A 17,962-nucleotide genomic window follows, 5' to 3' on the forward strand; every position below is an offset into this window, starting at 1 on the left:
CTCCCTGGGCAGGTCCTTGGAGCACTCCTAGGCTGAGCCCCCAGTTCCCACAAGTACTCAGGGGTCCTTCTGTTCCACCCTTTCATTTTATTGCTCTTCGCCCAGATGCAGATGGAGCATTTGCTCCATAAAGGCTAATTCTCCTTGGGAACATCTGTGGTGGCAAACTGAGGGTGGTGTACCGATGGGCACTGGGGAACTCTGCAGGATTGCTTCATCAACATAGGTGTCTCGCTTTTATCGAGCTCTGTGAAGTGTGGTGGCTGGCTGTGGTGTGTGGGGGTGAAAGGTTCCGAGGACAACTGCCTCCCACTTGATAAAGTGGTTTCCCAGACACCGCCTCATCTGTCCCTCATGGTCACACTTAACGCCGTTATACCGATGAGGAAACAGAAGCATGCTCACATTCATTCATTCATTCATTCATTCATTCATTCATTCAACACATGTGTCCTGCACTCAGGGAGCTGTCGGTGTCTCCCTGGATTCCACAGCGCCGGGGTGGCCTGCTCTGTGCCCTGCCAGGCTCCTGCAGCACCACTGTGCTTGCTGTGTGCTCGTCTCCGCAGGAAGCAGACAGAGCGGCAGGGGCAATGTGCATGCATGGAGGGATGGGGGCCGCACCAGGGTGCTAGTCAGGCCCAGGCCTGGGTGGCAGAGGAAGGGAGGGGGCAGCATCAGTGCCTAGGGCGTGTCCCTGCTGTGTCCAGCTGGCCGTGGCTTCGGGCTGGCATTTCCTCTGGCAGCAGTGTGGGGGAGGGGAAGAGCAGGTGTGCCCCGGCGCCTGGCCTGGCTGGGATGTGGAAGCGCCTCTTGGGGGCCGGAGCTTGGAGGATGAGTGACATGCAGCCACCCGGACACATTGGGCCTCACGGAGCCCAGCCACATTCTCAGAGCTCCAGGCAGGACATCTGAGCCCCCCAGTGGTTTCTGTAGGTGGCTGGATGTGGTGGGTGACTCCAGAGAGGACACATGATTGTGATCTATCAAGGTGAATGCCTCCCAGATAGGCTGAGGGCAGTGTTAGAGGGTGTCCGACATGTGCGCTGAGGTAAGTGTGTGTGGTGAAGGTGGGGACGAGGCTCGGGGGCTCTGTGCATTGTGGGAGGGACTCAGTTTCCCTTTAGTTTCCTAAGTGTGCACCATGTATGGAGCTGGGCTGGTTGCTGCAAGAGGCGCACAGGTGAGCTCTGCCCCTTGCAGCTTTTAGTCTTGTACAAAGAAAAAGCATTTATGCAAGTAACTGTGATGCAATGCAGAGTAAAATCAGTGTCCAAAAGAGACGACTAGAACAAGAAGAGTTTCTTTTCATTTTGGGGGATCTTCATGAAGGATGTGGCATTTGAGATGAACCTTGAAACGTCTCCTCAAGGCCAAGCAGGATGGGGGAGGCTTTGGAGGTGGAGGGCAGTGCAGGCAGGCACCGGGGTGGGCTGCACCTCGAGGGGCTGGTGCTGCTGGAAGCAGAGGGCACAGGTCTGGGATTCGTGGGGAAGAAGGCTGACAGAGTACCACGTAGAAGGGCCCCGGTGACAAGCTTGAGTATTTGTGTTTAAATCCCTGGGGAAGTTTTTGAGCTGATGGCATGTGCCAAGCTCTGCCTTGGGCCAGTACTAGTGGCAGCATGTGGCAGGGTGGCTAAGGAGGGAGCGGGTGCAGGGAGTCCGGTCAGGAGACTGGCAGACAGGAGGCAGCCCAGTCATGTGTGACTGGGTTACAACAGGAACAGACCTGGGCTGGAGCAACCTAAGAGCCTTTGAAAGCACCTTTTGGGATTGTAAGAGGTTTGGGAGCCTGGATGGCTGATTTGAGGGCGTGAGTTGTGACCATTTTCACCTCAAGTACCTTGAGATGAGAAAAGATGTCTCCAGGTTTTGCATGGGCTGGCTGCCTGTAGGAGGCCCCCTTCAGTGGCAGGCACCTTGAATGACAGCCCCATAGCTGTGGGCCAGCCTGACGGGGAGGAGGGAAGAGAGACAGAGTGAGATGACAGCCAGTGTTCCTGCCTTACTTTATAGAGCGGCCAATGGAGTTTCAGAGACCACAAGTGACTTCATGCATTGCGGGCCTTCGAGCCATGACAGCCATTAGGGGTGCCCAAGTGTGCCCCTGCCACCCATCCAGACACCTCTCACTCTATCAGTGAGAGTGGAACAGGCACAGGCTCCCTCCCCTGAGGGCTGCAGTGTGCAATCTGGGGCGCTGGTTCTTCTCCATCTTCTTCACTTTAGAGCATCCCCAAGTCCTGCTCACACTCTGCCTTTCTCTGCATTGGCTCCAGTACCAGCCCCGTAGAGGGAGAGCGGGCCGAGGGAGGCAGCAGGCAGCAGCTCCTGAAATCAGCAGAAGGGTCCCAGCTGCACAGTCAGGCTGGATGCGAGGTTACAGAGCGCCATCCCAGCTGGCAAGTCAGCACCCTCCATGGAGTGGTTTAGGAATATTGGATTTGCTGGGTCAGTACATTTCCACTGGTGCATGGCAATAAGTCGCAGGCTTCATCACACCTCCCTGTGCCCGGCGGTCTGCCTTATCTCATCCTCCCCGCAGCCACCTGCCTTCCTTGATAAGTACTCATAACAAATGCTTGCTTTCTCCTGTTTTCTAGGAGCAGTGAGCTCAGTGTGTGCACATGTGTATGTCAGGTACATCTGTCTGTCCAGCATAGTGCCTCATACTCCAGGCCCTTTTGAGGGTCTGACAGGGATGCTGATTGGCCTTAGGATGAAAGAGGGGCTGCTTTGGAACTTTCCTGGAAAACAGGGCCTGAGACCCCAGGTGGCTGGTTCTTTGTCCAGGCAGTCTGTCAGCCCCGTTCTTCTAGGGCCCAGTCTCTGCCGCCCCCTCTTACCTGGTAAACCTTCTCTAAGAGGAGATGACTGTCCTGCAGGAGTGGCCGTTCTTACTCTTTTTGCAAAGCTTCCCCTGCTCCAGGCAAAGGCTGATTTTTCTAGAGAGCTGCTTTCACCTTAAGGTGTACACAAAGGTTCTTCCTGTTGCTGCTCATGCATTCAGCAGTGACTCCAGAGCACTGGCGTGCTAGACAAATGCCAAATGCTTGGAAGACAAAGAGGAGGGACACAGTCCTTGCTTTCAAGGAACTCACAATTTGAGGGTGGGGGAAGGTCAGGGAACAGGTGGCATCGTGGCAGGATTAACTCTGTGTTATTGGTATAGCAAGGAGGCTTCCTGGAGGAGGTGACAGCACCCTGATGCCAACTGGAGTGTGGATGTTAGCCATTCGGGGTGTGGGGGAAAAGGGGTTTCAGGAGGAGGGAGCATCCAGTGCAAAGGCCAGGGGATGAGGGGGAATTTGATGTGGGTTCATTTTGGTGGGAGCGTAGGCCAAGAAAGGTATAGGAGATGGAGTTGCTGAGAGGAGTGGGATGGGGATGCGCCTGTGCAGATTTTAAACTGGCATCCAGGGTCATCTGTGCTCTGGCCCACCCTCCTTTCAGGCTCCCTTTCTGCAAAGCTTCATTCCAGTGGAGTGTGTGGGTGCCTCCCAAATGTCCTGGGCCCTCTGCTGTGCCCTGGCTTTGCCCAGCTGTCCCCCTGCCAAGGTGCTCTTCCCCTTCCCCTCTGCCTGTCCAGTCCCATTTCATAGGGTGCGAAATTCAGGGCTCCAAGGAACCTTAGAGGAACAACTAGTCCAGCCTGCTTGTTTTGTAGTTGAGGAACCAGAGGTTGAGCAACTAGAGGCCACACAGGTCATCAGTGTCCTCAGGCTTTGTTCCTTAGGTGGCACGAGGCGATCAGACACCTGGAAAGCCCCGGAAGCCCTCTCTGCTGGCCCTGCCTGCCCTGTGCATGCCCTCCCTTGAGCTCCTCTGCATGCGTTCATCAGGTGTTGATTGAGCCCCTCTGTCGGTCAGGAATAGTACTGGGTACTGGGTGTAAAGCAGTGAGAAAGACAGATGCAGTCTCTGCCTCTCTGGGGTTCATGGTCTAGTAGAAGAATCAGACAGTAAAATTGTCACCCTAACAAACGTGGACTTTCCAATGACGGTGACCGCTATGAGAAAAAAAGGGCAAATGGCTCTGTGAGGAGATGTATTGAAAGAAAGGGGGCTTTAATTTTGACAGTGGGAGGCAGTCAGAAAACCAGAATAGACCTTCTTCAATGATTCACAAGAGCTCAGGGGTGAGTAGAGTGAAGCCAGGCAGTGGGCCCAGGAAGAGCATCCAGGTAGAGGGAACAGCATGGGCGGAGGCTCTGAGGAGGGCAGAGCGCCGAGAGTTCACGGCTGTGGCAATAATGGGTGAGCAGAGAATGTTGGACGGGGGCTGGAGAGAAAGGCAGGGATCAGTCGTGCCGGCCCTTGAGGGTTGCTGTAAGGATTTGAACTGTACTAGAAAAGGAGACTAGGAAACACACACACACGCACACACACAATTGTAATCCAAGTAAGATGGGAAGCCACTGGTGAGGTTACAGTGGAGAGGCACGTGAGTGGGAAGATCGCATTGGCTGCTCTTGGTGAATGGATGGTCGCAGGAGGGAATGGAGGGCTGTGGGGGCTGCCGCAGGACCCCAGGCGAGCCATGAAGCAGGGCTGGACAAGGGCGGGGCCGGGGAGGATGCCAGGTGCAGGGAGGCGCCGCAGCTTGGTCTTGTGTTTGCTTCGAGGTGGGAGCAAGTGACAACCGGGAGCCAAAGATGATTCTGGGGCTTCTGGCATAAGCAGTGGGGTGAGAACTTAAGCCATTTGTTGAGAAGGGGCGGATAGTGCCAGGGAGCACGTTTGGGCCAAGGTCAGTCCCTCCTGGAGCTGCCTGTGAGACAGCCAGGGGGATGACAAGCAGGAGGTGGGGATCTGTACTCGGGGCTCAGGAGACAAGTCAGGTCCAGGTGTGCATTTAGGGGTCACCAGCATGCCCTGATGGCCCTGGAACGGAGGAGACGGTCAGGTACAGGAAAGCTGGGCAGAAGAGAAGAGGGCTCAGAGCTGAGGGCCTCCCTGAGGAGGAGGAGGAGGGCAACCAGCATTTCCCTTAGAATGTCAGCCACACAACATTAGGTATTGATGATGTTTCTTTGTTCAGCTACACTGTAGCTAGACAGGAGCTGGGCCCATGTTGACTATAATAAGTATGGTTGGGAATGATCATAGTGCCTCCATCCATTGAACACCTTCTGTGTTCCCTCGTAATCTTTATTCCTTATTTTTTGACGTAGTGCTGGGGAAGGTGCAGTGAGCCATGATTGTGCCACCGCACTTTGCTGGGGGGCAGAGTGAGACCCTATCTCAAAAAAGAAAATTAAAGAACAAAAAAAAACCAAACAGGGTTTGGCTGTGGTGGGAAAGTTCACAGACAGCAGGACACAAAGAGTAGCCAGGGTACCTCCCTCCCTGGAGAAAGGTCTGCTCCTCCCTCCTTCTCAGCCCTTTGTTCAGACTGAAACTACAGTTTGCCCACCTGCCTCTGCTCCGGTCACTGAGCTTCTAAAAGAAGGCAGAGGCTGTGTCTGGGTCATTTTACCCCAACCCCAGTGCCCATCAGTGACCACCCCACAGCAGGTACTCAGGAAGTGCTGGAGGACAGCGGGGGAAGGAAGACCAGCGTGCCTACATCTTGAGCCCTCCTCAAGGATAGCCTGACAGCCCCGAGTTCATTAACTAAAGGATGGGACCCAAGCCAGAAATCTATGGAATTGTTCTGGAAAGCAGGCTCTCCAAGGGCGTCTGAATCTGATGAGCTGAAACACCCAGCTACAGATAAAAGTGCAAATGCCATGCAGTCAACTTGTTTCATACACAACCATATCCCCAGCACGCGGCACAGCCTGGGATGGATGGATGGATGGATGGATGGATGGATGGATGGATGGATGGATGGATGACAGAAGGACAGATAAACAAACGTATGGAGGAAGAGGTGGGAAAGATTTGAGGTAGAAAAAAGAGAAGACTGAGACAGGAGCAAGTCAGGGAACAGGGCAGCCCCTCGACCTCTGCCCAACAGCAGTGGGGTGACTCACTCTAGATGGGATTTGGACACAGATTCATCTAGTCCCAAAGCCTAGCATGTTCCCCCTTTGTTATTTTACTAGAGTTTTGTTCTCTGTGGTTGAGTTGGATAGTGGTATGGACAGGGGTCATTGAAGGCATCTGAGCCCAGATGACCCACAGTCACCAGGGCATGTGGTGTGAGCCAATTTCGGGGACAGTGCGAGTGAGGTTGGCTTTGTGATAATCCACACCGCCTGCCTAACTCCTCATAGTGCAGAAGCCACATTTTCGGAACTCCCGGCCGGGGCAGGATTGCTGTAGCTGGTCTATAGCTGTGCCCTGTTTCCTCGGAGCTAAGCTGAGTGACCTGTCCGAAGGCCCCAGTACATGCTCTGAGCAGTGTGCCCACCTGTCATGGAGTAGAAGCGCCCACCACACGGACGGGCCTGCCGGAAGCCAGGAGTAGCTCAGCAAGGGCTGACCATAGCCGAGGCGCAGCTTTGCTCTTGGGCTTTGCGATGTGACCGGCGTCACACTGAGGGAGCGGCGTGGAGTTCACCAGAGACTCGGAGCTGGGGCAGCAGTGCTCCTGGCCGTGCTCCATGGAGCCCCTCCAAGAGGCCCAGCCCACTCCAGTTGGGCAGAGGTCGAGGGGCTGCCCTGTTCCCTGACTTGCTCCTGTCTCAGTCTTCTCTTTTCTACCTCAGTCTTTCCCTCTTCCTCCATGGACATTTTATCTGTCCTTCTGTCATCCATCCCATCCATCCATCCGTATCCATCCATCCATCCATCCATCCATCCATCCCAGGCTGTGCCGCGTGCTGGGGATATGGTTGTGTATGAAACAAGTTGACTGCATGGCATTTGCTCATCTGTAGCTGGGTGTTCCGGCAGTGGTCAAGGCGCCCTTGGAGAGCCTGCTGGGGTGCAATTCCATAGGTCTGCAACCTCCCCATCCACTGGTCGAAGACTATCAGCCAAGCTCAAATCTTGGGCTTGCGCTGATAACTTCCCTGTAATCTCCAGCACTGAGTACCTGCTGTCGGAGGTGGTCACTGATGGGCACTGAGCAGAGGCAGGTGGGCAAATGTAGTTTCAGTCTGAACAAAGGGCTGAGAAGGAGGGAGGAGCAGACCTTTCTCCAGGGAGGGAGGTACCCTGGCTACTCTTTGTGTCCTGCTGTCTGTGAACTTTCCCACCACAGCCAAACCCTGCTTGTTTTTTTTTCTGTTCTTTAATTTTCTTTTTTGAGATAGGGTCTCACTCTGTCACCCAAGCAAAGTGCGGTGGCACAATCATGGCTCACTGCAGCCTTGATCTTCCGGGCTCAAGTGATCTTCCCGCCTCAACCTTCTGAGTTGCTGGGACTACAGGTGCGAGCCACCACACCCAGTTGAGTTTTGTATTTTTTGTAGAGATAGGGTCTCACTGTGTTCCCTAGGTTTGTCTCAAACTCCTGGGCTCAAGCTATTCACCTGCTTTGGCCTCTTAAAGTGTTGGGATTACAGGTGTGAGCCACCACGCCTGGCCTTTGTTTCCTTTACTGGTCTCAGAAACTTAAAAAAACAAACAGATGGCCGGGCGCGGTGGCTCAAGCCTGTAATCCCAGCACTTTGGGAGGCCGAGACGGGCGGATCACGAGGTCAGGAGATCGAGACCATCCTGGCTAACACGGTGAAACCCCGTCTCTACTAAAAAATACAAAAAGCCTAGCCGGGCGAGGTGGCGGGCGCCTGTAGTCCCAGCTACTTCGGAGGCTGAGGCAGGAGAATGGCGTAAACCCGGGAGGCGGAGCTTGCAGTGAGCTGAGATCCGGCCACTGCACTCCAGCCTGGGCCACAAAGCGAGACTCCGTCTCAAAACAAACAAACAAACAAACAGATTAAAAACAAGTAACAGTACCATTCCTTCTTTTCTACCCCAACCCTTTCACCATCATTGTTACCGTCCTTCCTGAATCATGGCCAAGTATGGCAACACCCAGTCTCCTAGCTGTCTAATTTCCGAGGCAGAGGAAAGCACCTGCCCTACAGCCTCCCACCACCATGCGGGCCCCCTGCTAGGGACCTCTCCATCGTTCTCTTTTGGCACGGTTGCTAAATGATTTGCTCAGCAATGAAAGCATTTTCTGTACAGCTGAAGAAGATCCCATATTTGGAGTTTAAAAATCGGGGGGAGGTGAGTAGCTCTCCCGTCTAAAATGGCGCCCGTCTCATGTGCTCTTTTGGGTGGCAGGCGCCACTTTGTGTCTAACCTGAACCCCGGCTTTGTGGGGGGCTGCCTTGTTTGAGGCTTAAAGGCACAGGGTGCCTCACAAGCTGCACCTTGTATCAAATGTGGGAACATTCAGCATGGGTCAGAAAGGGGCTGTGGGCTGGCCCATTGACTCTGATTGTGTGTGGGTGAGGGAGAGACCAAAGACTGAGCTCTGTCTCCTGCTGCCAGCCTGAGGAATTCACAGAGAGGCAGAGAGAGCTTGGCATTTACTCCAAAGCCCACATCTCCCCAGTTGCCAGCCAGCAGAGATGTGGCATGTTGATTTCATGTATTCGCTTTTCTTCTTCCCCTCTGAGAATGCTGTACTTGCTTCACTTTTTTTGTTAAAAAAAAAAAAAAAAAAAAAAAAAAAGAAAGTGAAGTCAGGCTGCCTTGTTCACACGCTCAGAGAGCCCCTGAAGGGCAGCCTGCACCTGCCAGCTCGCCTGGGTGGCAAGCTGAGAAGGTTTGGGAGCTGCCAGAGGGATGGTGTCTCGCAGCACCATTTCTATCTGATTGTTCCGTCTGTACCCGCAGTCTAAGGAACTGAGGCAGCCACGGCCACCGATCTTTCACCTCTCGCCTCTGCTCCACCCCGATGCCAGTGCCAGGCCCAGCTTCCTAGGGCACCAGTTAATCATGGGCCCCACTGCTTGGGACACTGCAGGATACAGCCCAGACTTCTCATGTGCCATGCAGGGCTCCACAGGGTAGCTCACTTTGACTTCTAAGCACCTTCTGTTGCTTCAGTCAGACCTGTCCCCTCCCTGCCTCCCGAAGTTACCACACTCCCGCCTTTCTAGGCTGGCCACCCACTTCAGAAAACCCTTCTGCAAGGGAAGGCCAAGGGACAGCTCGGTGCCCATCCTGCCACGGTCTGTGCTCCGTGCATCACTCTGCTCTGGGCTTCTCTAGCTGCAGTCGTGAGTGGGGGCAGAAGGTGGGTCGCTTCAGCTAGATCCTGAGCTCCTTGAGGCCCACACCTTGTGCTCAGCTTTGTGTCTTCCATGGGTCCTTGTTCCACGTCCTCCTGTCTTGAACAAGCCAGCACCAATGGATGGTGTGCTAATGGTGAGAGAGGGAGGAGGAGGGACGTGTTCCTAGAGCTGCCTTCCTGAGGCTGCTCTACCACCTTCATCCTAAGATAGGACTAGATTACGCTGCATCTCCCCACACCAGCTTCCTTCTTCCAGCCTGTGTCAGGTCACTCAAGGCCATCTGGGTGATGACTCGCCTTTCTCATTAGCAGTCCAGGAGCACTGCCTCTTACTCAGGGTCCTTTTATCTAATGACCTCACATCAGGACATGGTATTTCAGGTTCCCCGTTGTGCTTTAAGAGTCTGTTAGCCTGGCCGGGCACGGTGGCTTATGCCTGTAATCCCAGCACTTTGGGAGGCTGAGGCGGGCGGATCACAAGGTCAGGAGATCGAGACCATCCTGGCTAACACAGTGAAACCCCGTCTCTACTAAAAAGACAAAAAATTAGCTGGGCATGGCAGCGTGCGCCTGTAGTCCCAGCTACTCGGGAGGCTGAGGCAGGAGGATGGCGTGAACTTGGGAGGTGGAACTTGCAGTGAGCCAAGATCACACCACTGCACTCCAGCCTGGGCGACAGAGTGAGACTCTGTCTCAAAATAAAAATAAAAATAAAGAGTCTGTTAGCCTGGAAGATTCTCAAGGGCAGAAACTGTTTAGAGTCCAAGGGAGTGTGGAGCATGGGCTGTGAAATCAGTTTTCTTTTCTGTAAAATGGGGATAATAGGGTATACCTATCTTGTAAGGTTGTAGGAAGCTTGGTTCCTGGGGTATATAAAGACTTATACGTCAAAGTTGCTTTCATGATTCTGATGAATCATAAGATTCATAAGCTGGGTGCCCTGATGGGACTTCACTGTAGCTTTGCTCAGGGACTGACAGGTGTGAGTGACTTCAGTGCCCTTTGACAAGTGTGACCAGAGGAGGCAGAACTGTTGCGTTATAGCCTCCACTTTCTCTTACTTACCTGTTGTTTCCCCCTACCTGCTGGGGACCCCCCGAACCCCAAGGCCCTCAGACTTCTGAGGAAGTGGCTAGTGGCACAAATTAATTTATAATCAGAAATGAAGGTGGAAAGATCCAGGGACAGTGAGGAAACCATTCTGCCTGGGCAAGGTGTAAGCTGGGGAGAAGAGATGAAAAATGGTTAGGAAGTAGAAGGGGCCACCCTTAAGGGCCCTCCGTGACACCAGGTCCCCACCTGAGACTGGTAGGATCAGCCCCTCCAATTTGTTCAGTCTCATGTCCTCAGACTCTCCTCACATCCACCAGCTCTTTTAATCCCCATGTTAAAGAAGAGGAAACAGGAGCTCAGAAAGGCAAACTGCCTTGCCCTTGATCACACAGCTAAAAAGAGCTCAAAGTGAAAAACAGGACTCTTGACTCTTGGTCCAGCTGGTAAATGATCTATCCCTGAATCAGAGAAGGAATGTTGTGAGAATGAAGTGGCAGCCGTGGGCCCCTCAGGAGCGGCCAGGTGAGGCTGCAGAGGACAAAAGGCATTAGCCATGCCAGTCAGGCAGTCCTGGTGCTACATCAGGAGGCGACTAGACATCTGCCCCTTCATCTGCAGACAGCGTCGGTGGGGCTGCTGCGCCGAAGCCAGAGTAGCTGCTGGTGGCTGTAATACACACTAGCTTTTATTGTTGGGCTCCCCATCTGAGTTGGGAAAGGGCTCAGGATGGTAAAACCACTGCAGGTTCCTTTAAAGTAGGGGAGCTGCACTCAGAATGGGAGAGCTCTCACCTCTGGGAGGCGGGCCTGCCAGGGAGCCAGTGAGACTGCAGGCTCACCAGCACAGGTCACCACCAGCACAGGTCACCACCAGCACGGGTCACCACCACAGCTCTGTGATGAGGGTCTGAAAGTCCCTCTGGCTGGAATTAATGTCCCCCTCCCACGATGGCCATGCCTGTTGTGGTAGCTCTGTGTCTGCCCGTCTGTGCTGCCGTGGTGATTAATACCCTCCTGTGTTCCTAACTGGATTGTGGCTGCCTGAAGGGCAGGGAGCCCCACTTCTCATATCTGTTTCTTCAAGGGCCTGACCCGGGGTTTAGCACACAGTTCTAGGTATGACATGATACCTGCTGGGATCCAGGAAGGACTTTCCACACCCACAGCCCCAGGTAGGACATGAATTCGTCCATCCAGCCATCCCCAGTGAGCGTCTCCCAGAGGCCAAGCCCTGTGGTAGGGGGTGGGGTTACAGAACCTGGTAAAATGTGGCTCCTGCCCTCCAGTGCTTTCAGTACTCTCTTCCTGAGCGACTAGAAGGGTAGCAGAAAAGAGAGGTGGGTTCCCCACCCGCAAGTCTTCTAATCCTCATCATTTGCAAAATGTGGTATCCCGGTCGGCAATGCAGACTTCTGCACCAGCCCAAGGGAGGCTGCCCAGTTGCAGTGTTTTACGGTAGGATGTTCCCAAGCCCCGAGCAAAAGCATTCCTCCTGCTGTTTCTCTGACCTCACGGGAGAGCACCCAGACAGTGGCCAAGAGCACCCCTACATCACTCTTGGCACAGGCGGGGTGAGGAAAGGCAAGGTAGGACCCGGCTTCGTCCACCTGCCCCTGTCAGCCTGCCCGGGGTTCCAGCCGCCGCAGCGTCCCAACCGAGAACGCGGGGCCAGGGGTTCGCGCAGCTGCAGGAGCCTGGCGGAGCCGCGTGTGTGCGCGCCCGTGCGTGCGCGCCGAGGGGGCGGGGAGGGCGGCGCGCACCCCGTGGAGGCTCCCAGCGCTTTCCGATACCTCGCGCCTCCCTGCGGTCCCTTCTCCCTGTGCGTCCTAGCCAGACCCACGTGTGCAAAGGCATGGGGGACGTGTGTGTGAGAGAGTGTGTGTAGGTCTATCCGGGAGACCGCGTGCCCTGGCCGGACAGGCCCCCACGTGCATAGGGGGCGGCGGCCAGCTCGACAGCGGCCGCGCTTCTGTCCCCGTCCAGTCCTCCCCAGACCTTTCCTCTGGCTTGCTCGGGCCGTGGGTACCTCCAGCCATCCCCCTCCTCTCGCCGCTCCCTTCCTCGGGTAAAAGACACCAGCGCTTTCCGTTGAAGGTTCTGGTTCACCCCTGAGCTGCAGAGCCCTTGACATTTAGCGAGGGTTCGCGGCGCACTCGTTTAGGCACACAGCAGAACGCTAATCCCATTAAAGATAGTGTGTCAGTGGGGAGGGGGTGGCTCCCCAGCGGGGCCGGGAAGGCCTCGCGCCCATTGGTCGAATGCAAAGCAGGGGGCGGGGCCGAGGGCCCGGGGAGGGGGCTCCAGGCGACTTCAGAGTCGCGAGTCGGGGCCGGGATTTCGCAGGGAAAGCCCAGCGGTTGCAGCTGCGGCGGATCCCTCAGCACTGTCCGCCGCGCGCCGGGGCAGCCCAGGGCCGGCGGCAGCTCCGCAAAGTCGCGCAACGAGAGGAGGCGGAGCGCCGGCCAAGTGGTGGGGCTCAGCGCCGGGGCTGGGCTGGGCTGGGAGAGGTGTGCCCAGGGAGCCTGGATCCCGGTGCCCTTGTGCCTCGCGTGGAGCGGCCAGTGCGGCCGGAGGCGAGCTGACGCCCTGGAAAGAGAAATCAAATTGCAGCCTCCCCAAAGACTCTGAGTTACGCGGGCGAGCCGGTTCCCGGGGATCGTTCGCGAGCGCGCAGACAGCCGCGCCGCGCCGCAGAGCCCTCCCGGGCCCGCCGGCCAGGCGCGGGGAGCGGTCCGAGAGGCAGCAGCCCCTGGGCGCGGGGTTCGGCCGCGAGTGCGCCCCGGTGCAGAGAGGGGGCGTGCAAGGCTCCGCCGGCCCGCCCGCAGCCCGCGCCCGACTTGGGCGCCCCCTCCGTCCCATTCTGGGAGCGATGCCCCCCGCTCCTCGCGCCCCCCGGGAACGCCGTGAGCATGGAGAAGTCGAGTAGCGAGGATTCTTCGATCCACCGGAGTCCATCTTTGGACAGCAAGGACTCGGACTTTGCCAAGCCGTCCACCTCCGGCCGCCCGTTCGGCCGCGGCTTCACGGCCGGCGCCTTCTACGGCACCGCGGGCTCCCGGGGCCAGAGCCGTGCCGAGGCCGGCGTTAAGACCGACAAGTACAATGCACCCAAAGGCAGCAAGTACGTGGTGTTTTACTTGGACCTGTCCTTTGTGTTCCTCCTAGAATTTAAGAAGTGCAACATGGCCAGGGGCTGCCTCTGCTGCTTGAAGTACATGATGTTCCTCTTCAATTTGATATTCTGGGTAAGTCCTTCCGTTTCTCTCTCCCTTTGCCCTGTTCTCCTCTTGGCTTACCATAGCGTGAATCCCCTCTCCCTCCTCGGTGCTGCATTGCTCTGCTCTCTGCACAATGGCAAGTGTGCTTTTAAAAAAATTGCCCCCGCCCCCCTTTCATGCACCTTTGTCTTTCCTTTCTCCCTCTCTTTGGTGGCTGAATGGGAGCTCCAGCTTGCCTGTCTGCAGGAGAGACTTGCTCTATTCCTAAGAGGCTGGCAAAGTTTGGCACCACCTCCTTCCCCTGTAAGAAAACCTAGGCTGGAAGTTCCTCCGACTGGGCAGCCTGCAGTAATGGCTGTGGGGTCAGAATTTTTAACAGCTGTGAGCTTGAGTTGGAGATGGGCACAAATGAGGATGTATTTCTGAGTTTCTTCTTATATTCCTGCTGAATGCACAAGAATACAATCTGCAGCATTTTATGGGAGTGGGTTGGAGGGGGGCGGGGTGTAGAGGCCACATCTTCCCACTTTTTTCAGTGAATCCTAGGAAAAAGAGGAGGAGCCCCTGTCCCAAGCCAATGGACCTGCTTGCTGGTCCTCAGATATGCTCCCGGGTCGGGGCCTGGGTGGGAAAGGAGGGGTGTGAGGGCATGCTGCCATCGGGTGGCTGGCTGCTGCTTTTGAGGGATTGCAGTGGACTGGGCAGGGAGCTGACTGGCCACGTGCTTCCAGGTTCTGGGAGCCCCAGTGGCCGGAAGGGACAAAGGGAGACAAGCAGAGTGCCCATGTCCTTGGTGAGAGGCCCTTTTTTAGAGAAGTTATGAATGGGTAGGGCAGCTGGGAATTGCTCTCTGTCCTCTGTGTGACTCTGGAGGCTGTGCGCACATATGTGCACGTGCATAAGAAATACTGGTTAGGAAAATTTGAAAACTTAAATTCATCTCGAATCGTTCCTTCATCCCAACTGCCGTCTCTGCCTTTCTTCACCCAAGCCCTGACATAGCACAGATGTTTGGCTGTGTCCCAGAGTCTGTCCTGCCCGCTGGAGGCTGTCAGCTGCCCACTGCCCGTGGTCCAGGAGGAGCACTGAGGGCAGGAGAAAGTCATTTAGAGTGAAGTCAGGAAGAAGCAGTTGTGCTGAAGAGGCATTCAGCTTTTGTGTGGAGTGATCCACATGAGCTGAAAAACTTTTTAGGGTGGGGGTGTGTGTGGAGGGGGTGACTTTTCCCATACAATTGCAAGCACAGGAAGAAGACTGGGCTCCAGTCTTGGTTCTGCATTAGCTTCTTGTGTGACCTTGGGCAAATCACTTGGTCCCTGAAGGACTTGGCTTCCTTTCCAGTCCAACAGGGGCTGCCGTGATGGTCTCCCTCCTTGTCCTCACCTCACTGGTTACATGCCATCTGGGGTGGGGGCAGGCATCCTCATCTTCTCTCTTGGGGAGAGGAGCCCCCTTCCCTGCCTGGGGCGTGGGCTGCTTTTCCAGAGACTGGTCTGAGATGACTTGAGTTGGAGTCCCCTAGTTGTCACCGTGCGTTGGACCCTCCAGCCACCCTATTAGCATGTTACCTGTCATGTGCCTAGAGTTTTATGGAAGCTGGGGCAGATAGTCTCATTCTTCTTCTGGTGGCGAGCACCACTGGAATGTCTCTGGCTGCCTCGTGGGCCAGTGCCTCCTGGTCCTGTGACCCGTCTGCCAGCATCTGTCAGCCAAGTACTGGTGTGTGCTTCCCTGGTGCCTTTGGACTCACACGAATTCTGTCCTTTTCATTGTTCACAGCTTCCTTCTCCGTCCTTTTTTGTAGTCTCAACTTACCTTTTTGTTTCGCCCCACCCTGCCTATATTAAGCCTTATTAGGAAGACCCTGGGACCTATATCCGCACTCAGCTGCGCTTGCCCCTCCCCACCCCCACCCTGCCACCTGCTGGCCGGAGTTGGTATAACTGCCTGCGGTGCCTTTCTTCTCCAGGATGAGCCCAAGCTGGTTTGGGGACCTCCTCGCTGGCTAGTACAGTGATTTGTACCCTGCACATAGTAGGCCCTCATTATATGTTTGTGAGTGAATGCATGGAGGCCCAGAGCTGTAAATCCACAACATGTTGTTATGTGGTAGTAGTTCCTGAGTTCCACTTGATGGGGAAGAGAAGTTAGATCTCACGCTTGCCTCTCTGATAAAGGCTCTCCTTAGCTATGGGATGACAAGCGATTCTTCCCATCTTCCCTTAAAAACTTGGCAGAGGTTAATGAGCTAGTTGGTGAAATATTTTGTCTTTATGGTTGATAGCGAGAGAACTTGCTGTCTCTTCCTAATTAGAAGGTACCGATTACACTCTCTTACCAGGCTAGGAGTTGTTCTCTCCTGGGTTCTGACTTTTCTGATTACTTAATATTTTCAGGATTCCCATGACATACTATAAGCAGGGAAAAATTGAATCTCCAAGACCCACTTCTTGTATGCTAGTAGCAAATGAGATGATGAAATAAGACATAGACCTTAGGTAAGATGGGGAATTTAGCAGAAGAGAAGTTCATGCTTGTGTGTAAGAGTGTTTGCCACTGTATTTTTCGGCAGGTGGAGGAGCAGGTGCAGCAGGGTGTTGGCCAGGATTTGGGGGTGGTGGGTCATTGTGCTCCACTCAAATGAAGACTTCCTGCAGGCTGGTGCTTGGCCTGATCCTGGGGAAGGGGCAGAGGAGGGAGCAGAATGGGAAGGGAAAACCTCAAAGGCAGGTGGGGTGTTGATGAGTCAGGGTTCCTGGGGGGCCTCTGCTGCTGTCTTGTGCAGGGGGGAAGGGGAAGCATGCAGGCTGGGTCAAACCCAGCCCTCTGGGACCAGGTGCAATTGTTAGGAATTTTGTAGCCTTAACTTGTAGTCTTGTGGCTCAGATCCAAAAAGGAGGCTTTTCTGAAGCATTAGAGTTGAACTGAGGCCTACAATCAATAGATAGAGCTCTTCCCATAGATCCCGGAGCCTATCTGGCATTTCTCCGAACTCACTGCTGCCGCCACCTCCCCCCCCCCCCCCCCTCCCCCTTCCCCTGTGCCTCCGAGAGCCTGGGAGGATTCCCACGTGGAGGACAGGTGCAGCTGTCGTACACTGCAACCCTTCACAGGCGGGCATGGGTTCCTTACCACTGGGTGGAGCTTCTAGGGTACTAGTATTGGTGAGGGCTGGGTGACGTCACTGGGGGTAGGCTGGGAGGTGGAGCCACACAGCCTGTGGTCCTCCTCCTTACTAAGAAAAGGGCAGGTGCCTTACAGGCTGCTGGGTGCCTGCCTGCTTGTAGGGGTCCAGGTCTGCTCCTGACACTGCAACTTCAACCAGACAGTGCTAGCCATGTTGGCAACCCAGTGCACTATGGGAATCTGGGGCCACAGGAGGGCAGCAAGGTGAGGGTAGAGGAGAGGGCAGTGGTCACTCCTGACTGAGTCCCATCTCCTCTTTGTCTTCTGCATCCCCTGTCCCGACTCTCAGGACTAAAGACAATGCTGGCTTCTAGGTGGATAGGGAATAGGAGGCTTGAATTGGGACAAAAGTTTCCCCATACTGAGGATCCTGTTCCCCAGTAAGCAGACTCACCCTAAGGGATTTCTCCCAGCAGTGAAAACCATCTGGGCGTTTTCCTCAGTCAGCCCCATCTCTGGGTCCTCCCAGGGCCATCTAGTAGAATACTGGTAGTAGAGATTAAATGATTCTAAGCCCCTCCCAGAGGGCAAATGAGGCTCAGAGCTTCAAACTGTGAGTAGAGAAGAGAGCATGGGGCTGGGCTGGAAAAGGGACCTCTGAATGCGGGGGTCATGGGTACCCTTCCTGGAGCAGCAAGTCCTGATCCTGCCCAGCTCCTCCCGACCCAAATTGAGTTCCTGTCTGATGTGGGGGGCGGGGGCGGGGCTGGGGCTGCTGGCATAATTGCTACTTAGGATAATGGTCACTTTTCATGCTTGCCAGCAGAGCTGTCCCATCACTTTAAATTATGGCTGGCAGAGCGGTGACATTCTGGCCCATTGGAAAGCCTGTTCCTTGTGGATCGCTCCCGTAATGAAGGCTAATTAGCTGAGGAGGCCGTGTTCAGCCAGCCTGCTGGAACAGGGGAAAGGTTGGTGCAGGGTGGCCCCGGGCAGACTGCTGATGGGGCCCTGATTAAACTCCCTTAAGTGAGGTCAGGGCCCTCGCAGACGCTGGCTGCCTTGGGGTGCAGGCAGCGTGGTCGGGCTGTCCAGCTGCATTGGTGGCACATGCTCAGTACTGGCTCGGCCGTGTCACGAGTGCCTCTGTAGGCTCGGGCTGGGGTGTGTGCGCGGTCAGTGTTGGGTGGCCTGGAGTGTAATGAGGAGTCTGTGGGGTGCCTTCTGTCTGAAAACAGCAGTCGCGAGTGGGCTCAAGGGTCCCAGCAGGGAGCTTGGGTTCAGACCTGGCCTCACCTGGCCTCTCCAGGCAGAGGAGACACAGGGTAACCTGGGCAGCAGGAGGCACTTAGGGCCTCCCCAGAGGGCTCAGGTGTGAGGGTTCAGGCTGTCTTCCTAGAGGGCTGCGACAAGCAGATCTTA

At 55.3% G+C, this 17,962-nt stretch overlaps 1 protein-coding gene across 3 annotated transcripts in view; it reads left to right on the forward strand.

Moving 5' to 3' along the window:
- Nucleotides 1–17,962, forward strand: part of TSPAN9 (tetraspanin 9) — a 206,675-nt gene that overhangs the window by 109,844 nt on the left and 78,869 nt on the right. For 2 of the 3 annotated variants that reach the window (XM_017946494.3, XM_009217726.4), the window contains exon 2: nt 13,362–13,441. In XM_017946494.3, the coding sequence (XP_017801983.1) occupies nt 13,379–13,441 (63 nt within the window). In that variant the 5' untranslated portion in view covers nt 13,362–13,378. Of the gene's footprint in view, nt 1–12,795; nt 13,442–17,962 lie in introns of those variants that run through there. The other variant, XM_009217727.3, reaches the window with a different exon arrangement.

The sequence above is a fragment of the Papio anubis genome, chromosome 9 (assembly GCF_008728515.1).
Source record: "Papio anubis isolate 15944 chromosome 9, Panubis1.0, whole genome shotgun sequence".
NCBI lineage: Eukaryota > Metazoa > Chordata > Mammalia > Primates > Cercopithecidae > Papio > Papio anubis.